Below are 18,850 nucleotides of genomic sequence, written 5' to 3' on the forward strand. Positions count from 1 at the left end.
CCTCTGACACTTGCCATGCTTCTGTGTTTATGGTGACCTCTTAACGCCATAATCTGACTGTTGCTGAAAAAAATCACTGTATTGACTTTGTTCTCCTCTTAGAGTTATTCATGATTTTTGTCATTTCCATCAAGCTTTTGCATGGTATCCTGTCCACATATTTGCTTTTAATTCATAACATTGAATATTGTTTGCTGTTCAGTGCTGACTGGTTTCTGCTTATTTTTTTTAGGTCCAGGTTTTTGATGGAATAACTGCTTAAATATTTGACTTCATCCAGCTAGGAGGTGATCCCATCTTAATGTGGGCTAAAGTGGTCCTCTCTATTGGTCTTCCTAAATGTCATGTTCCTACAGGGTCCTTTCCATCTATATGATTCTTTGTCTGGTTGGGAATCTCTCCCCTGCCCTTGACAGTCGATTCCAAGATGCACGCTTGGAGCTATCTAGGACTCTTCATGGGAAAATGGGATCTAGAGTGGTGAGTTAGCTTTTAAACATCTTCACTTCCACAGCGCACACCTTCTGGATATTCTCTTGATCCCTCACCTGGATGGAGCTTCTTAGATCTGGGGTGGAGAACCACTCCTACTAGGCCAATTAAGGCTTCACATTTCTCAAGGATTTGTAAACATGACACAAAAAAGATTTCAAGGGCTAATTGCACTGTATCATGGGGTGAGGAACAATGTATAGATAGCCACCTTCCTTCTATTTATTTGTTACAGTCAGAATATGAGTATTCATCTTGTGTGAATACAAGTAGGGTAAATAATTCTTTGTTTTACTGTATTAAAATTTTCAGTATTTATGGCTGTCATTTTTAAATAACAACATATAAACTACTGACAGCGTGTTTATTTATCTTTTTACCATCTTCATCTTTCTGTCTCTTCACTCTCAGCTGTCTTTATTTTTTTCTCTATTCTTACAGACCCCAGTTGAGCGCTGGAAGAAGTGTTTGACTGATACCAGCTCTTTCTTTGAGCCAGTCCTAGGGCAGATGTTTGTGAAGGAAATTTTCCCTCAGCAAACCAAGAAACTTGTAAGTATTCATCCTCTTAAACCCCAAAACCCCAAGCATAGCTCAGCTTTGTTCCTTTTTTTTTTTTTTTTTTTTTTTTTTTTGCCTTGTCAGCTTAGAACAGCATCAAGGCAGCAAAAGCTTTTGTACCTTTTTATGTATTCCTGTATGTTACATACTTCTCTTCTGTTTGGGGGAAATGTGTGATATCAACAGAACAAGAGCACTGTCACTGCTAGAATAATCAATGTTAAAATACCACTTAGAATCTTTATCTCATCTGTTAGCAAAGCTATATGGACTGCAGAAATACCTATGAGAACCCTGTGAGTGCATGCCATTTCAGTGTGTTTAACTGAAATGGCAGTTATTATTCATCAGAAATCCTGAAGTATTTAAATAAACTTTTCAGTCATAAAGCCAATAAGGGAATGGTGGGTGAACAAGGACTGCATAATATTTATGACCAGTTTTACAGAAACAAATCAATATCAAAACATTCTGAGAGGATCCACAGTAAACGGAACACCTGTTGGCACTGTGGAAAAGATATCTTTCTTTACTTTGATGATGAGACTTTTTTTTTTTTTTTTTATTTAATGGAGGGAAATTAGTGTAGGCATCAAGTTTTTTGAGGTTTTCAGTGTATACAAGTAACAAGGATGATAATAATAACTCCAAGAAAGAGACTATGTACTGAAGCAAAAAGCTGAATAAGCAAAGCACAATTTTGTGAAGGAGAGACTCAGACTGCTGTAACTTTGGAAAGGGAGACACCAATAAGAAATTGTTGTGGATGTTTTGTGAAATGGGACAATCATTTGATCCATTCCCATCCCGAAAGGGATTTAATGAAAAGGGATTATGTTTCCCCTCTTACTATGATGGTCGAGAGGAAAAGGTGTGTGGGAAAGAATGATGACATCTGTGAGGAACCACTGGATGCCTAAGAAACTTAAGCCTAAATAGATATAGAAGCTGCTATTTCTTCTTTCATCAAGAGAAGAGGAATAATATTCCAACTATTGTATGGTTGAATTGCTGGAACATGGGAAGACAATAACTAGGCCTGAACAATGTTTTTCTGCAGTTCTGAATGTGCCTTCTGTTCTCCATGGCAGGCTGAAGAGATGTTCTCTGAGATCCAAGATGCTCTCTACAGCCAACTGGATCAGTTGGAGTGGATGGATGAGCAAACACGCCAACAAGCTAAAGTTTTGGTGCGTGCAGAAGGCAGAAGTTACTGAGGCCAAACTTTCCCTATAGTCTCTGGAGAAAAATGGAAGGGGCCTACATATTTCTACCTGTTCCTACAGGCACACAATTTTAAATAGATTCCTTATACACACTAAAACCTTTATGTGGTTCTATAGGTGTCATCACGCACAAGACACTGATACATAGGCCACAGATACTGTGAATTAATGTAATGTGATGAGTTACATAGTACCTTCAGATTTACACATCTATAGAATTTTAAAAATATAAACTGAATTCCAGAAAACTGTACTAAAAAAAAAAAAAAAAGTAGAACAGAATAACAAGAGGAGATGTCTTGTTGAAAAAGAGCAGTTGTTTTTGTAAACTGCTGATTAATAGATCCTATTTTTGTTTAGAAATAGAGTTTAAAAGGGACTTCCAGAATGTAAAACTCCCTGTTGGTCACATTTTTTTTTTTTTTTTAATTATGATTTTAGATGTCCACGCTACAAGTGGAGATTGGCTATCCAGCTTACATACTTCAGACTGCCAAAGTGAACCTGGAATACCAGAATGTGAGCTATATAATGTAAACCTGTCTGTCTCACTACTGGCAGTTTACTTGTACTAACTGCTGTCTTGTCTGCTGATAAAAGAGGCCATAACCTCTGAGCAATGCACATATCACTTTCTGAGAAGAGGTGGATCCAGACAACCCGTATCTATTGCTTCTGCATTGTCCAGTGTTGCCTGTGCTGCCTCCTACTGACTGTGACCTGTTTGTATGTTCTATTTGAAGATAATGTTCTGGTCACATCTTAAATCAAAAGTCTTTTGAACTGGGAGAGGAAAAAAAAAACAACACAACAAAAACAACAAGTGTTGCATTAGTTTGTCTTTTGATGAAACTCTTTTTTACCTGTGGGACTTTCCTCTCTCTCATACTGTCCAATTCATTCCTCTCTCATGCTCTGTGACATTGACATTTCCCAACTCTTCCCTCAGCTGGAGATAAATGAAGACACTTTTTTCCTCAATGTGGTGGCTTGCTTGAAGACAATGAGGGAGAATTCCTACTCAAAACTCCTTCAGCATCATTCACATGTTAAGTAAGTGTCAGATGTTGATATGAAGAAAACAGATTACCTGAGGTTGGAAGGTAATTGTGGTGATCTCCTAGTCCAATCCTCCTGCTCAAAGCAGGATCAGCTGGAAGAGGTCACTCAGGAGTGTATCCAGATGTCTGTCTATATCTCTCTTTTATTAAGGATGGGAAAGGCTCTGGCAGAACTGGACACAGTACTTACAGCTGTGGTTACACTAGTCGTGAACAAAGGTTCATAACCACCTCTTGACCTAGTGGTGACTTTTCTCCTAATGCAGGGCAGGATGCCGTTGTCCTTTTCTGCAAGGACACATTCCTGCCTCATCTTAAAAAAAAACCCTGAACATGGCACTCTATCTTGTGTTCAGCATGAGTTCCTGCTATCAAAACCACCACTGTTGTGGAGGGAATCCCAAACCCTTCAAAATGGAATCTTTTCTGCTTATTGTCATAAAGCCGTAATACAGAGGAATATCTGGTGTTCCTGGGCTGAGCTATCTGACAGTAAAGCATTATGTGGAGATGAATATTGGCAGGAACACCTCGAAGTCAGGACATGGATGCTTCTGAAGGCAGGGAGTGGAGATAGGCATACTTGGGACTTGAGGTGTATTCTGTGCAGGACGTTACAGAAGGTTAATAATTCTGACTTATTTGACAGTGAAATTGTGAAGGTGAATCTCTAAATGTGTGTGAAAGCTAAGCTACCAGCTCTGTCTGTAAATGAGTAAAGATTTGTTTCAAGCACCTTTAACTCTAGATAATGTGAATTTCATCATTTTCCTTCATTGTGTGAACAGTTGTATGGAGCAAAGCATTTCTGCGCACCCAATGGAGGAAAGGAGCAAGGTATGAGATACAGATTAATACATTCTCTCATTTCTGCTTCTAGCTGGCAGGTGTTCCCCTGGGCTGTCCATTCATACTACTCACTAAGGCACCACATGGTGGTCTTTCCTGCTGGAATGTTCCGCAGCCCTTTTTTCCACATGGAGTTTCCCAGGTATGAAGGGGCTGCAAAAGTGGAAGCTGAATGTAGTCCTTTTGCTACACCATGTTTCCAGGAAGAATCTCAGTGAATGTGTCCTGAACCTCTATTTCTAACTGCATCCCAGAAAGATCAAGTATAAGGGGAAAAATAGCTTTTTTCTAAAGCCACATGGATGTGGCTTGCCAGTTCTGCTCTATGAACTCTGAAAGAGTGTGATCTTTCTCTGGAAGCAGAGAAAGAGTTTGCTGGAGCAATATTAGAATATAGGTGAAAGTAAGCTGAGACAAGTGTATCATCCCAAAGCAAAGAGGTAGAAGTCTTGCATAGGTTAACTGAAAAAAACAATAAAATAAAAAAAAACACCTCTGCCTTTCTTTTTCTAGATTCCAAGTATTTCTTCAATCTAATTCATAGAAATACAACCCAGAGCAAATAGGAACAACTTCTTGTAAAAAGTCTTTTCAAATGGATCAAACACAGTTCTGTTCTTCCTTTTCTTCAAGAAACCTCCTCTAATTAGCAGACATATTTTTCATTCTGAGACTTCTCCTGCAACAACGATACCTCTATAGACTATACTTTCATAGTTTGGTTCTTTCATCATACTGAACAGTTCTTTTAAACTTTTTTTTTTTTTTTTTTTTTTTTTTCTGGTATTAAAAAGCACTTAAACATCTGACTGTAAAAATATTATCTGATGTCCTTTTTTTGCATGATAACTGACAGAGACTTGACATAATCCCATCATACTCCAAAGATCAGTTCACACAGTGGGAAGAGACTGAAGTCTGAAAGAAACCCATCTCAGTTAAAGTAATTATTTTTTCCATGGTAATCTTCTGCCACTACTTGTATGACATTTGCTAGTGTTTGCATTGTTTCATGAATTCATTATATTATGGAGAATAGGAAAAGAATAATAGGAAAAAAATCCAGTGGTGTAGGTTTTCACATTATTGTTCCTCTGAAAAAAAAAAAAAAAAATAAGAAGAAGAAGAGAGAGAAAGTGTCTGCAGCTTCTTATTCCTTTTGTATTTGGTGTTAGTAAAATATATTTTTCTCACCTTCATTCTGGGTCAGTAGACTCATAAGTCAAACTTGTGTTGGCACATTAACAGTTGGTCAGATGATGCTCCAGAATTTAAATTTTACTGTCAAAAATAATTTGCCAGTTCAGATAACTATGAGTATACTTGTTAAAACTAAAATTTGGCAAGACAGTTCAATCATTATAAGCTCCAGAGTTTCTGCAAGAGCAACTCTAAAATAAGATAAATTATCCTGTCCTTGTCGGTGTCCTAATGAGTTCCTGTTGATATAATAATGATACCCCATCCCTGGAAGTATTCATGTCCAGGTTGCATAGGGCTTTGAGCAACCTGGTCTAGTGGAAGGTGTCCCCATTGGCAGGGGGGTTGGAACTAGATGATTTTCAAGGTCTGTTCCAACCCAAACCTTTCTATGACACTATGATTCTAGACCCATTTCATGCTTTAGTAGTGTTAATCAGTGGCTGTAAAACAAACAAACAAACAAACAAAATCATCATTTTGTATTATGGAAATATATTTTAATTGTACTCATGCTTGTGTGACTGTAAATTCATTGCACAGAATGATAGAAATTCATATTGGAAAGAACCTCCTGCTTGTAGTGAGTGGAAAGATTACCAGTGCTAGGCCTGAGTAATTTTAGTAAAGCCTTCATGATTTTAATTTGCCTTACCAGTTTTATGTATTGTGTTTCACAAGATGACTGCTGCAAGACTGCCTTTCCAACCATCCTGCTCTTGTATTTTGCCATTGCAGTTACTGTTTATGTAGCAGTTCAGCCAATAATGGGTAACTAAGGATGTATCTCAACAGTGTATCACATTACAGTTAATAAGGACAGAATTTAATTCTCTCTTATTAAGATGGCTTATTAGCTAGGAATGCTTTAATGCAAGTCCATTGTGCAATTTCAAGCATTGGTAGAGTAATTTACATTTGTGTTCATATTTTTACAGAGTACCACATCTGGGAGGCAATAAACAGAAAGTGCTTCTGTGGTCTCTCAGAGTAGAATGCTTCTTTGCGGTACACAATTGTGCTCAGTGGTGATAAAGAATGCTCACCTGTTCTTCTTTTATTTTCAAAATCATTCTTTTCATGTTTATTTTTCAGTGCTGTGAACTTTGGAGCTATTGGGGTCTTCATGGCGCATGAACTTCTTCATGCATTCTATGGTTATGGTGGGTACCAGCTGCAGGGTAAAGCTTATCCTCTTCGTTTACTGTTCTAGGCCCCCAGTGGTAGTTTCCCTTAGGGGTTCTTCAGTCCTGGCCCCTATATCCATATATACATACATTATTAAAGCAGGTGAAGCTAAGGAAATCCACTCCATACCAAATGAAGAAAACTCAGTGTCGGGAATACAAGTGAACATCAGAAATAGCTTTACTTTTTAGGATTTTTTTTTTTTTCCCTACAGTGCTGCCTGGTGGCTGTCCTACATGCAACAGCAGTGTGCTACAGAAATCTATAGATTGCTTTGTTGAACAGTATGAAAGCTTTGACTTTAAGGTCAACGGTACTATTACGCTCTTGGAGAATACAGCTGACAATGGAGGGCTTGCCATTGCTTACCAGGTATTGTAGTTTACTTATTTCTCTGATGTCATTTTTATGATCTCAGAGTCTCACCAGACAGCTCAACTGGCATGTCCTAAGACTGCCCTGTAATATCCCTGTCCTACATACTGCTCCAGTCCCAGATTTCTTGCATGTCTGTGCCAGTGCAGCATATGCTTTACATTTCCTCTGGTATTCCAAACATAGGTTCTTCACAGAGCTGTGCTTATAATCTCACTACCACCATATAAGACTGCTTATCCCCTTCACCTGTTCTGGGGTGGTCCTTTTTTTACATCCCTAATTATGTAATGCATACAAAACAAGTTATTATTTTATATTAGGTTATTATATATTTATGTTAAACCTAAGGAATTAAGTTGAGATAAGAACTAGAATTCTGTATTGTGATAAAATTACTCTACTGTCATGTTTTCAGCAATATTTCTGTCTAGAACTCCTGCAGGAATTCAGAGGTTTAGTTAATTAATGAGTGCAGAGTGCTCTGAGTTATCTGGGTGTCAAATGGCACTTGTTGCATTTCTGTGTGAAGAACTTTGAGACTGTTACAGACACAAAGATTTTTTGATGGCATTCATAGCACCAATAAATAAAGTTTTTCAGGTATCTGTAACTTTCTTTGAAAGTAATTTTCATTTTTTTTCATAGTGCAGTCATCATATCTCTTCTGACCAGCTGTGTACAGTAGTGTCAGAAAATGGAAGCAAAGGAATTAACATTGTTATTCTCCCTTCTTACAGCTATTAGGCACATCAGAGTGAGCAGAAAGAGATACAAGCATGCTAAATATATTAAAAATATACCAGACTGATATATTTAATTGACAGAAGACATGTTTCTTGGACACTGTCTGAAGTGGAGTTTACTATTAATTTTCTCTCTCCACAGGCCTATAAGAATTGGATGAATAAGCACAAAGAGGAGGATTTACCCAAGATCGGACTTTCATACGACCAGCTTTTCTACTTCAGTTTTGCTCATGTAATGAATTCTAGGCTAGTCATGTGTCTCTCACTCTCCATTATCTTTTACATTATTACAGTCTGTCCTTCTCAATATTCAGTCTTTTTTTCTTTTTTTTTTTTTTTTCCCCACTCTTCCTAGAACTGGGAATGATAGATGTTGTTGGAAGACTCAGAATCTTATTTAGAAAGCTAAAATTTACATATGGGGCTCTTAATCTGTCATGGATCTCACTGCAAACAAGATGCCTGTCTGTAAATATATCTTTTACAAAGCTCTGAAGTCTACCAAAATTAAGTTGTAGCAGACAAGTTGTGTCAGAGAAAGAAGACTTCTTTGCCATCCTCAGTACTTTTGCTACTCTGAGCAATCTTACTAATAGAAAATGAAATTTTAGTAGAAAACACACATAGGTCTCCATCCCTTGCTCCATCCATCTCTTTGTCAAGTTGTAAGGTCATTCTGAGTGACTGGTAGAGAAAAAAGTTTAGAATATAGATATAGTTTAGAGATAAAGAATGAGAAATACATGCACACATAGTTGGAGATTTTTGTGGGAACATGGTTTAAGGATTTGTGCAAAGTTGTGTGGTTTTGCAGGTGAGTTTTTTTAATTTCATCATCATGCCATTGGATTTCTGTGCTCAGAAAGGTCATACCCATATTAAAGACTGTAAATGTGCAAAAGGAAAATTTTCAAATCACAAGAGTGAAAATTTGGATTTCCAGTTGTAACACCAATAAAGTCACATAATCTTCCCCCCACTGTCTGTAGTAGTAATGGGATGTTGTAATGAGTGCTCACCTTTCCTAATGAGATATAATTCATTTTTGTTAATAAACTAAGTCTGGACACTTAGGCTACATCTATACTGTCACAGTAGGACAACAGTAGGACACAATAGGAACTTTGGAGTCCAAGGCTGCATGAACCCAAAACCCAATTCATTTTGTTGTGGACTGTGTAGCTTAGAGAAAAAGCAGGTGGCTGGTTGGGTAGGAAAATTGGGAATGAGATGTTTAGGGAAAGGGAAGGGAAAATAGTCATAAATTGTGGCTGTGAAGGGAAGTATCTGAACATTGTTGGCACCCATGTATGTGGTTCTTAGTTTATTTCAGCAGCCTCAGTGATGTGGAATGTGCAGAGGCATAAGAACTTATGATTTATTTACATGAGGACAGTCACCCAAACTGACTTTTCTGTTTTACTTTCCTTCAGGCAATGTGTGGACACCAGGATCCTGAGGAATTACAGTCTTCCTTGAACACAGATCCACACAGTCCCTTGTCACTTCGCATCCGTGGACCTGTTAGCAATAGCAAGGACTTTTCCAAGCACTTCCACTGTCCCAGTAGATCACCAATGAACCCAGACAGCAAGTGCCACATTTGGTAACCTGTATGGAGGAGGAAGAATGATACAACTCCAGGAAGATGAAGGCCTGACCTATGCAAGTATGACCCATGGGGTCATACTCAGGGCCCATGGGGTGACATGGGGCTTTTATTCACTCTTCTGCCTTCTTTTTCTTGATATCCTTTTCTTGTCAGTTTATGGTAGCAAAAGCCTCAAATTGAGCTCATAAGGGGAAAAGGTGTCTTCCCACTGCTCCCAGCACTGTCCCCCAAATGGGACAACTCTGTAGACCAGCAAGTCCCAAGGTAAAAAGATGACTAGCCAGTCTCTAGTAGGTAACAACTTCTGATGAGTTGTAAACAGAAGTACTGTTGCATTATCACACTATCTGTTCAGTGCATTTCCCTGTCTATTCTAGCAACCTCGGTCATGTAGAATGGGCATGGCAACATATTAGACTCCTAACATTTGATCATACAAGTTTGCCTCTTCGGAAAATTCTGTGTTACTATGCAAACTACACATGTAAGTTATCAGAGAAGGAAGAGTCCACTTCTATTCAATCTGCTGATAAGTAGTAGGGAAAACTCAGTGGCTGCATTTTCTAGGCTGGAAGAGAGTTACTAAATAATGAAGGTTACTCATGTAATCTAGGAAAGCATCGTCTTCGAGGAAAGTGAGACTGGGAGCTGAGAACTAATTCTCTTTCTGCTTTGTTTCTTTTCCATCAAGATTCCTTTTTTCTTTCTTAGTCTCTGTTTAAGGTTGAGGATATGGTTAAGGGTGAAGTGTGGAACAGTAACAGGAGTTGCTAGGGGTCTCTGAAGATCATTAACTTGAATATTAAGAATTCCAAGAACTTCTCTGGACCCAAACCAGTTTCTCTCATCCCTCCAAGTTTTCTTATCCCCGCATTTGTAAATATTTACCATCCAAAAAGAGGAGCTTGTCAGAAATAGAATTTCACTATCTACTTGAAACTGAATTTTAGATATTAATTTACTTCAGAAAAAATAAAGAGTAAGAAATAATATATTTTAGGGTAGAGAGAGACATGATTAAAGCACATTCTCAAGAACAACATATTAATTTCATCAATTTCACCTTCTGATAATTTAAATATATATATATATACATACATCAATCTTCTACACATTTTACCAAAATTAATAAGTATACAAAACTCTCCTTTTTGCATTAACTTCAAACTATTCCATTTATTTTACTTAATATATTGTATGCCTTGGGTTTGTTTGTAGAATAGATGATGGCAAGTGAAAACACCCCTTATCAATATAAGCATAATGACCATTATGGAAATCTTAATAACTGTGTTACTCCTTTTGAGGTACTGACCAATGCAGCAAAGTATTTTCCAAGAGTTGACTGTTCAGAGATTTTTTCATTTATTAAAAACTAAAATTTTAATAATGAATATGCTTCAGGAAAAAAAAAATATACTTTGATTAGAAACTCTTTATGGCCAGGTTTTGTTTCTTTGTTCTTTATTTGTACAGTTCCCAGCATAACCAGAGTTTGTAGCTGAACTTCACTAATAATAAATAATTCCTCAGAATAATGGGATTTATTTACTCATCATAAAAAATAACAAAATTCAGATTTTGCTTATCTTTATCTTTTAAACAGTGCATGCTACTCCTCTACTTGCTTAATTAAGTTTGTCCTACCAGCATGTTCAAAATGTTTGGTCTTTCTATCAGGTGCTATAATAATTAGTTATATGCATCATTATACCAGAACTTGTGTGTATTATAGCAGTTATTTCACTGGACTGAGAAAGCTTGGCTTCTTTGTTTATAATGTGTATAAAAAGCAAAGGCTCGTCTTAATGAGATTTTTTTTTTTTTTTTTTAATCAAAATAGAACAGAATAGAACCAAGTAGTTCAATTGGGGAAGAGATCTTCAAAGATCTTGTAGTCCAACTGCCTGACCACTTCAGGGCTAACCAAAAGTTAAAGTATATTAATGAAGGCATTGTCCAAATGCCTCTTAAACACTGACAGGTGTGGGGCATCATTCCCCTCACTAGGAAGTCTGTTGCAGTGTTTGAACACCCTTGCAGTTAAGAAATTTTCTTAATATCTGGTCTGAACATCCCCTGGTGCTGCTTTGGGCTGTTCCCTCGTGACCTAATGTTGGTTAACAGGGAGAAGAGACCAGCACCTCCCTCTGTGATTCCCCTGCTCAGGAAGCTGTAGAGAGCAATGAAGTGACCTGTTAGCCTTCTTTTCTCCAGACCAGACAAATCAAGTGTCCTCAGCCTCTCCCCATAGGATGTGCCTTCCAGACCCTTTACCAGTTTTGTTGCCCTCTTCATTCAAGTATCTTACTATCATTTTTATATTGTGGAGACCAGAACTGTACAAAATGTTCAAATTGAGTCCACACCAATGCTAAACACAGTGTAAGAATCATCTCTTTTGACTGGCGGGCTATGCTGTGTTTAAGGCACCCCAAAATGCAGTTTGTTCTCTTGGCTGCCAGGGTGCAGTGATGCCTCATGTTAAGCCTACTGTCAACCAGCACTCCCAGATCCCTTCCTGATGAGCTGCTCTCTAGACACTCTTCTTCCAGCCTGTACCTGCATCTGATATTACTCTGTCCCAGGTGCAGAACCCAACATTTTCCTTTGTTGACCTTCATGCCGTTGCCAATTGCCCAATGCTCCAATTTGTCTAGATCTCTCTGCAAGGCCTCTCACCCTTCCAGAGAGTCAACAGCCTCTCCCAGTCTAATGTCATCAGCAAACTTGCTGCATTCAACTTCTGCATCCAGATCATTGACAAAAATGTTGAACAGGACTGGCCCTAGAATTGGGCCCTGGGGAACACCACAGGTGACTGGCCATCAAACCAGATAAATGGCCATCACTATATTCCTATGACCTCTACCATCGAGTCAGTTTATCACACAGTGTAGTGTGAACCTTTTCATGTCACAGTTGAAAAGTATGTGAGAAATGCAAGAAGGGAGGTCTGGGTTAGAAAACAATTGCATGAGCCCTTACTGAATTTATTGGTTAATTTTTTCAAGGGGAGAAGAAAGAAGCACTTTCAGTATGTGCACAAGGTCTCTGTCCTTTTTGCTTAGTGTTGTGGATTCAGTGGGATGTGGGTGGTGAAAAGAAGCCTTGCTGCCTAGTAGGTGATCTTGAAACACAAGTAGATGTTCACATTGCCATCATCTGTGACCACAACAATGATTTCACACTTTATGTCATGCATTGAAGAAACAGCACGGTAATGATAATGTTCAAGAAAAGGGCCTGATTCAACAGCAGATCCTTCACAGCTGAATTCCTCAGTCTCTGATAGTCCTCCTGTTGGACCATATTGATCAGCTCCATTCCTTCTCCTGTAGACGAGGCCACAAACATTTCTTCCATTTGCTCCCAGCCTGCAGCTAGAGATGGGTATGGACAACATAAATTTTCTTCTTTCTCCCATTTTGTATTAAAATATTCTTTTGGACTCTTTTGAGCTTTGAGTCCTTATCTCTTTTCTCTACCTGCTTTCTAAACTTAAGACTTCACTTTACTCTTACTGCGTGTCCATTTTCTCCTTCATAGTAAGGAGCTTTTCATTCACACCACTCTCTGTCTCTTTCCCTTGGTCTTTCCTTGGATTTATTCTTCTCAATTCTGTATGCATTCCTCAATGCTCGCCCTCCCCACAGTGTTCTCATAATTTGCAAATGTTGTTCCTCAATGTATGTGGGTATGTGTGTAAACCTGGCCTGAATTTCTCTCCCTCTGCCCTCATAAGTTCATGCCATTGCTACAGGGTAGTAAGCTGCCATTGAGGAGGGGGAGACCATCTTTATTGCTATTTTACCAGGGGAACTGAGGTGCAGTGAAGCAAGGCATTGGAAGAACTGGGTACTGGCATCTGGATTCCAGTGGTTTGTGACTTGTAGGATTATTTTTTTTTTTTTTTTGTATCTTTTCTAAACACAATCTTTCCCATTCTCTTGTTACAAGTGTAACAGGAATGATTTTCTCTTCCCTCCTTCTTGCATTTGGGCAGTTTCCCCATTTCCTTCTCAACACACCTTCTCCCTGACTCTTGCATGTCTTGCTTTCTCTCTTCCCACGCTGGCCTAACTTCTCAGACTTGTCCCTGAATTACTGCACTTTGATCCTGTTTCCTGGGTATACTGTGTATGGGTATGCTTTGTCTCTTTGTCTCTTTGTCTCTTTGTCTCTTTGTCTCTTTCTCTCTTTCTCTCTTTCTTCTTTCTTTCTTTTTAAGAGTGACCTATTGTCACATTGAGAGGAACTGATCACTTCTGAAAAAGATGGGAGAACTTTAGGAGAACCACAATTCCAAAGATAAAAAATCAGATAAAGGTCCAGAGCCATTGCCTTTTCCAGGGCACAGCCAGTCATTTATTTATTTATTTATTTTTTCCAGGAATTAAGAACAGTAATTACTGACTTGCCATTGGGTAATTTAAGTTATTTTAGATACTGCTCTTTCAAGCACTGATCTGATTTTTCAGGGAGTTACACATTAGGAGCACTTGTTTCTTATCGCAGGTGGGATCTTCTAAGAATTGTTTTCTCCTTAGAGTTTTAACTCTTGCCTTGGAGATTCTTAAAGAACTTTTGGTTCCCTGCTTCCACCATGCTCTGAGGAAGCTCAGCTCTGATCTCCCCCATATCCCTTACCAGCCTGACCTGGAACCCCATCTTCTGCCCATGGTTCTTGGAGCTTCATTTAAACTCAGGCCTGGGACTCCAGTCCCTTTCTGGGGTATGCTGTAAGCAAACCTATCTCCAGCTCTAGCTTCACCTTATCTGTTCCTGGAGAGGGACCCTATTATTCTGTCTCCCAATTTGCAGACTAACTTCTTGACTTGGCCTTGAATGTGTCATCACTATGGACTTGCCTGGCAGACACTGGACAGTCTGACTCTGGTTAGTTTCATTTGTCCTGATCCTTTCATCTCCAGCTTGACCATTGATCTGCTGCATAATCATGGACTTGTCCAATGATCTATATTCTTGACTGACTCTAACTAGCATTCCAGGCCTGCCTTGCTTGCCTTGGTGAGCAGACACTTGTCAACTGGCTCCTTGTCCCTTAGAAAGCAGCTGGAACTCAATGAAAATTAGCTTGGGTTTTCCTGAGCCCTAAGCTGAACAACATGGAGCTGCACCCACTACTGAGCAGTGCCTGTGATCCCTTCCAAAGGATCAGCCTGTTTCTGGGCACTGATGTCTTCAGTGCCCATCACCTACCCAGCCACTGGGACTTTGAGTGAGGCCCCCTGCACCTCTAGTATGCCCAGTCTCTTGTGCTCCCCTGAGGTGGCCTGGACCCTTCTTTTCAAGCACACTAGGCTTTAAGTCCCCCATATGCCATGTCCACTTCCCAGGTCCTTGTCACTTTTCCTGGCTCTTCACCATTGGAAATTGCCCTGTGGCACCCTGTAGCAATTAAATCATTCTACAACCTGTCAATTCTAAACCATCACTCCATATTTTGTGAGAGGAACCTACTGAGAATGCAGGCTGCAGTCAGGGCCATGAGTGAACTAAGAGACCTTAATAGTCCTGACTCGCCTAAGCTTGTGCATCCTTCCACATTTTCTGTGTGGTTTAAGTGTAGGGCTAGGCTGTGTCTGACCCTGGTTATTGTCACTGAGTCTGATCCTGGCATTGACTGACTTTCCTGCTTGAACTCAGACCTGCCTCACCATCATGGACATGCCTGCTCATCTCTTCCCTGGGCCTGTCCTTATTGCCCTGTTGCTGCTTCTCAGGGGCTATGGGGACTGGGCCCTGGTGGGTGACGGCTCTGCCCTGCAGGTAATGTTATACTTGGTGGCTTCTTGTTCCTTAGGGAACAACTGGTCCCCATCGTCATTTCACATCACTTTTCACACCTCTTCTGCATTTGTCTCTGCAAAACCAAGTTTCTGTGTCCATTTCTCATCTCATCTTCTACCTTTCTTACTCTCTAAGTCTCCTCTTTCTTATCCTCCCACTTCAACATGTCTTCTCACCTGCTGATGGACTGTTTCCTTCTTGCTGTCCCTCCTTGGCTGTCCTGGTCTGGCTTTCTAGTGGTATGAAGGCATTGGAGAAGATGAGGCAGTAAGTGGCAAGGAGCATAGACACCAGATAGATGGCATATCTCAGGGAAACCATCAGGGTTGTATTACTCCTGATCCAAATCTCTTGTCCACTTGACACACTTTTGTTCCTCACCCCCCTTCAGCTAACAGTCATAATTTCCTTAGCATCACAGTCCTGGGACACATTGTGACATCACTGGGCTCTTCTGATATACAAAGGTGCTATACACTTTCAGGCAGAAACACCATGGACTTTGCCTCATAGTTAGCTAACGACATCCTAAAGCATGAAAAGAGTGTGAAAGATTTTAGGAATCAGTGAGAGTGTATCTTTCTTCAAAGTTAGAAAGAAAGAAATTTGAATGGGTCTACATATGATAGGACCATAATAATAGAAGGTCACCTAATATGAAATATCATGTTTCATTGTCAACATTTCTTTAGCCACTCCTTTCAAGAAGTGCCCAAGGTAATTCTGAAGTTGGAATATATATCTATAAAGATGGATATATAAAAGACTGGTACAATTAAAAGGGAAAAGAAGATATAATGTCTACTACTTTGTGTATTTCATGTTCTTTGGGTCTTTCTGTAGAGAGTAATAAATATTAAAAAATAAATAAATCGGAATTATAAGCATGTGTTCTTAAATGCCCTCTAGATGGTGATCTAACAATATCAAATGCAGGAACATCTGTTCTTACAGAGTACCTATTCTACGGGAAAACAAACAAAACAAAAAAAAAACCAAAAACCTCATGTCTTATTAACCCTTGCCTTTCACCTTGCCAGACCAAATTGCTATTTATAGTGGAGTCTCAGTCTGGACTATGCTTTGTCTAGGACTTGAATGACAGTTTTTCACCATGTAGTCTCTGGGACAATTCTGTAATTATTTTCAAACTCACATTTAACCCCAACTATCATTTACTGTACCAAATATCTTCCACAGTTCTTGACTTTATGTAGAGTTTTATATTACCAATGGCTTTTACAATTAATTAATTAATTAATTAATTACTATTAGTAATGATCTTTATATTCAAGACTTTATTTTTTTTTTTTCCTGAGATGTTCAAAGCCTGTCTGGAATTTAGGCATGTCAGGAATTTAGCTTGTCAAATCAAGATAATAATTCTCCCAGACCTAATAAACTCACTACAGAAGTAAAAATACACAAGTATATATATACATAGACATATATATATATATACATATATACTGATTTACAGACAGTGAAATCTCTGTACCAGGTGGTGACCTTTGGTCATCTTCAGCTTCTTGTTCAAAATACTCGATATTTTTTTTCCTTTTTTTTTTTAAAAAAAAATAATCTTCCTTCCTTCCTTCCTTCCCTCCTTCCTTCCTTCCTTCCTTCCTTCCTTCCTTCCTTCCTTCCTTCCTTCCTTCCTTCCTTCCTTCCTTCCTTCCTTCCTTCCTTCCTTCTTTCTTTCTTTCTTTCTTTCTTTCTTTCTTTCTTTCTTTCTTTCTTTCTTTCTTTCTTTCTTTCTTTCTTTCTTTCTTTCTTTCTTTCTTTCTTTCTTTCTTTCTTTCTTTTTCTTTCTTTCTTTCTTTTCCTTCTTTCTTTCTTTCTTTCTTTCTTTCTTTCTTTCTTTCTTTCTTTCTTTCTTTCTTTCTTTCTTTCTTTCTTTCTTTCTTTCTTTCTTTCTTTTTCTTTCTTTCTTTCTTTCTTTCTTTCTTTCTTTCTTTCTTTCTTTCTTTCTTTCTTTCTTTCTTTCTTTCTTTCTTCCTTCCTTCCTTCCTTCCTTCCTTCCTTCCTTCCTTCCTTCCTTCCTTCCTTCCTTCCTTCCTTCCTTCCTTCCTTCTTTTATTTTATTCCGGTTAATCAAAAATAAATAAATAAATAAATAAATTGATTAATCCCAGAAAGTGTTTATTAGAATACGATTTCAGGAACTTAAATCATCCCCCCCCCCCCAATAAAAAATATATTTAGTAAATTGAATGATTGAATAATACATAGATGAATAAATTTGTCACATACTGTCTCCTACAGTGGGCAGTGGTTTGTGATAAGGAGTGAGATCAATATACCATATATCAGTAGCAATATACTCAGGCCTTAAGAGATCTCAAGACACAGCTCATAAGACCTAGTAAAAGGGAGTGGGACTGGAATGTGGAATTTTCAGTTCTGCCATGTGACTAGTAAAACAAGGGGCATGCTCCCTGTAGAGATCTCTGGATCTAAAGGAACCTGTACCCAATTCAGTGCTAAGATTGCATATCAAAGATGTGCATTCCTCACAGGGAATGTGGAATACTTTCAAGTCCTCACCAGCACCTTTATTTAACCAAAGTGGATAAGTAAATAATCCCAGATGTGGAAACATACTCCTGCTGAAGTCATGGTATTCAGGTCATGGTATTCATTTTGTCATAAATCTGGGCTTCTGCCTTACCAGGAGGATTCTGAAATGGGACAATTCTACATCTTCTGTAGTGCTGACACTAGTGTTGAGGTGGCACAGTTAACCAGACAGATTAAGTGACAAAAATGTTTTAAATACAGGCATTTTGCTACATCACTAATGGGTGAGTTTTAGGTCCAGATAACTATGTGTGAAGTGGGGCAAAGAGTGGCCCCGAGTCCTCCAGCAGCTCCAGCACAAGGACCACCCCTGTCCAGCTGCTGCTGCTCACCCCTGCGCTCGGGGGAGCCATGGTCTCTGCGCAGACTGAGTGGGCTGCCACTTTCCTTTTTGCAGGTTTAACCAGCAGCAAAGCTGAGCACGTATCCCAGAGACTCACAGATAGAGACAAGACACTGACACAACCGGTCATACAGGCTGTTGCAGCCAAGGGCTGCCTTCAACATCACCTACACTCAGGACTTATGTAAAACATAGACAGCCCCCTTCCTCCTTTCCAGCTGGTAGAGTTAGAAGTTCACTGCTGCAGGCACACACAGAGTTCTCCAAGTTCATAAGCATACACACATTTGCAGATCCTTTGAGTACTGTCACAGTCCCTCTGTCTGCCCAGCACCCCAGTCCAGATCTTGGGCCTCTTACCCCCTTCATGGGTCACCTACTTGCCAGCTAGTCCAATTTGAAGTTCAGTGCAAATAAACATGCACATATACACTTGTCCCTTATGCACACCACATTCATAAGTCCCGCTGGGCATATCAGCACAGATCCCCTGTCCACCTGATTCCCCAGCAAAAGACTCACCAGCTAATCCAGCTTGAAGTTTGCTAGCAAATACATGCACACTCTTTCACACCCACCAGGTCTGGGGAAGATACAGACACTCAACCCCCAGACCAGCAGCCAGCACCAGGCACACAGGCTGTGATCTGCAGCCCCCTCCAGCCTCTGGTGCAGAGCTCACACTTGCTTCACTCACACCAATTTGTATAATATAGATTCCTCTACATCACAGATCTAGCTTCATTAGATAATTCAACTGATTAAAAAAAAAAAAAAAGCCTTTAAACCAAATACCTAAG

The 18,850-nt window shown here is 39.2% G+C and overlaps 1 protein-coding gene across 1 annotated transcript in view; it reads left to right on the forward strand.

Moving 5' to 3' along the window:
• Positions 1 to 16,308, forward strand: part of KEL (Kell metallo-endopeptidase (Kell blood group)) — a 32,306-nt gene extending 15,998 nt beyond the window's left edge. Inside the window, exons 9-18 of the mRNA XM_082778316.1 lie at positions 357 to 480; positions 934 to 1,044; positions 2,145 to 2,243; positions 2,721 to 2,798; positions 3,229 to 3,332; positions 4,221 to 4,331; positions 6,485 to 6,552; positions 6,792 to 6,949; positions 7,841 to 7,933; positions 9,135 to 16,308. Of these exons, the coding sequence (XP_082634442.1) occupies positions 357 to 480; positions 934 to 1,044; positions 2,145 to 2,243; positions 2,721 to 2,798; positions 3,229 to 3,332; positions 4,221 to 4,331; positions 6,485 to 6,552; positions 6,792 to 6,949; positions 7,841 to 7,933; positions 9,135 to 9,311 (1,123 nt within the window). The 3' untranslated portion in view covers positions 9,312 to 16,308. The remainder of the gene's footprint in view (positions 1 to 356; positions 481 to 933; positions 1,045 to 2,144; positions 2,244 to 2,720; positions 2,799 to 3,228; positions 3,333 to 4,220; positions 4,332 to 6,484; positions 6,553 to 6,791; positions 6,950 to 7,840; positions 7,934 to 9,134) is intronic.
• The last annotated feature ends 2,542 nt before the right edge of the window (positions 16,309 to 18,850 follow it).

Source organism: Aythya marila (genome assembly GCF_965140915.1).
Source record: "Aythya marila genome assembly, chromosome: 1".
NCBI classification, from domain to species: Eukaryota; Metazoa; Chordata; class Aves; order Anseriformes; family Anatidae; genus Aythya; species Aythya marila.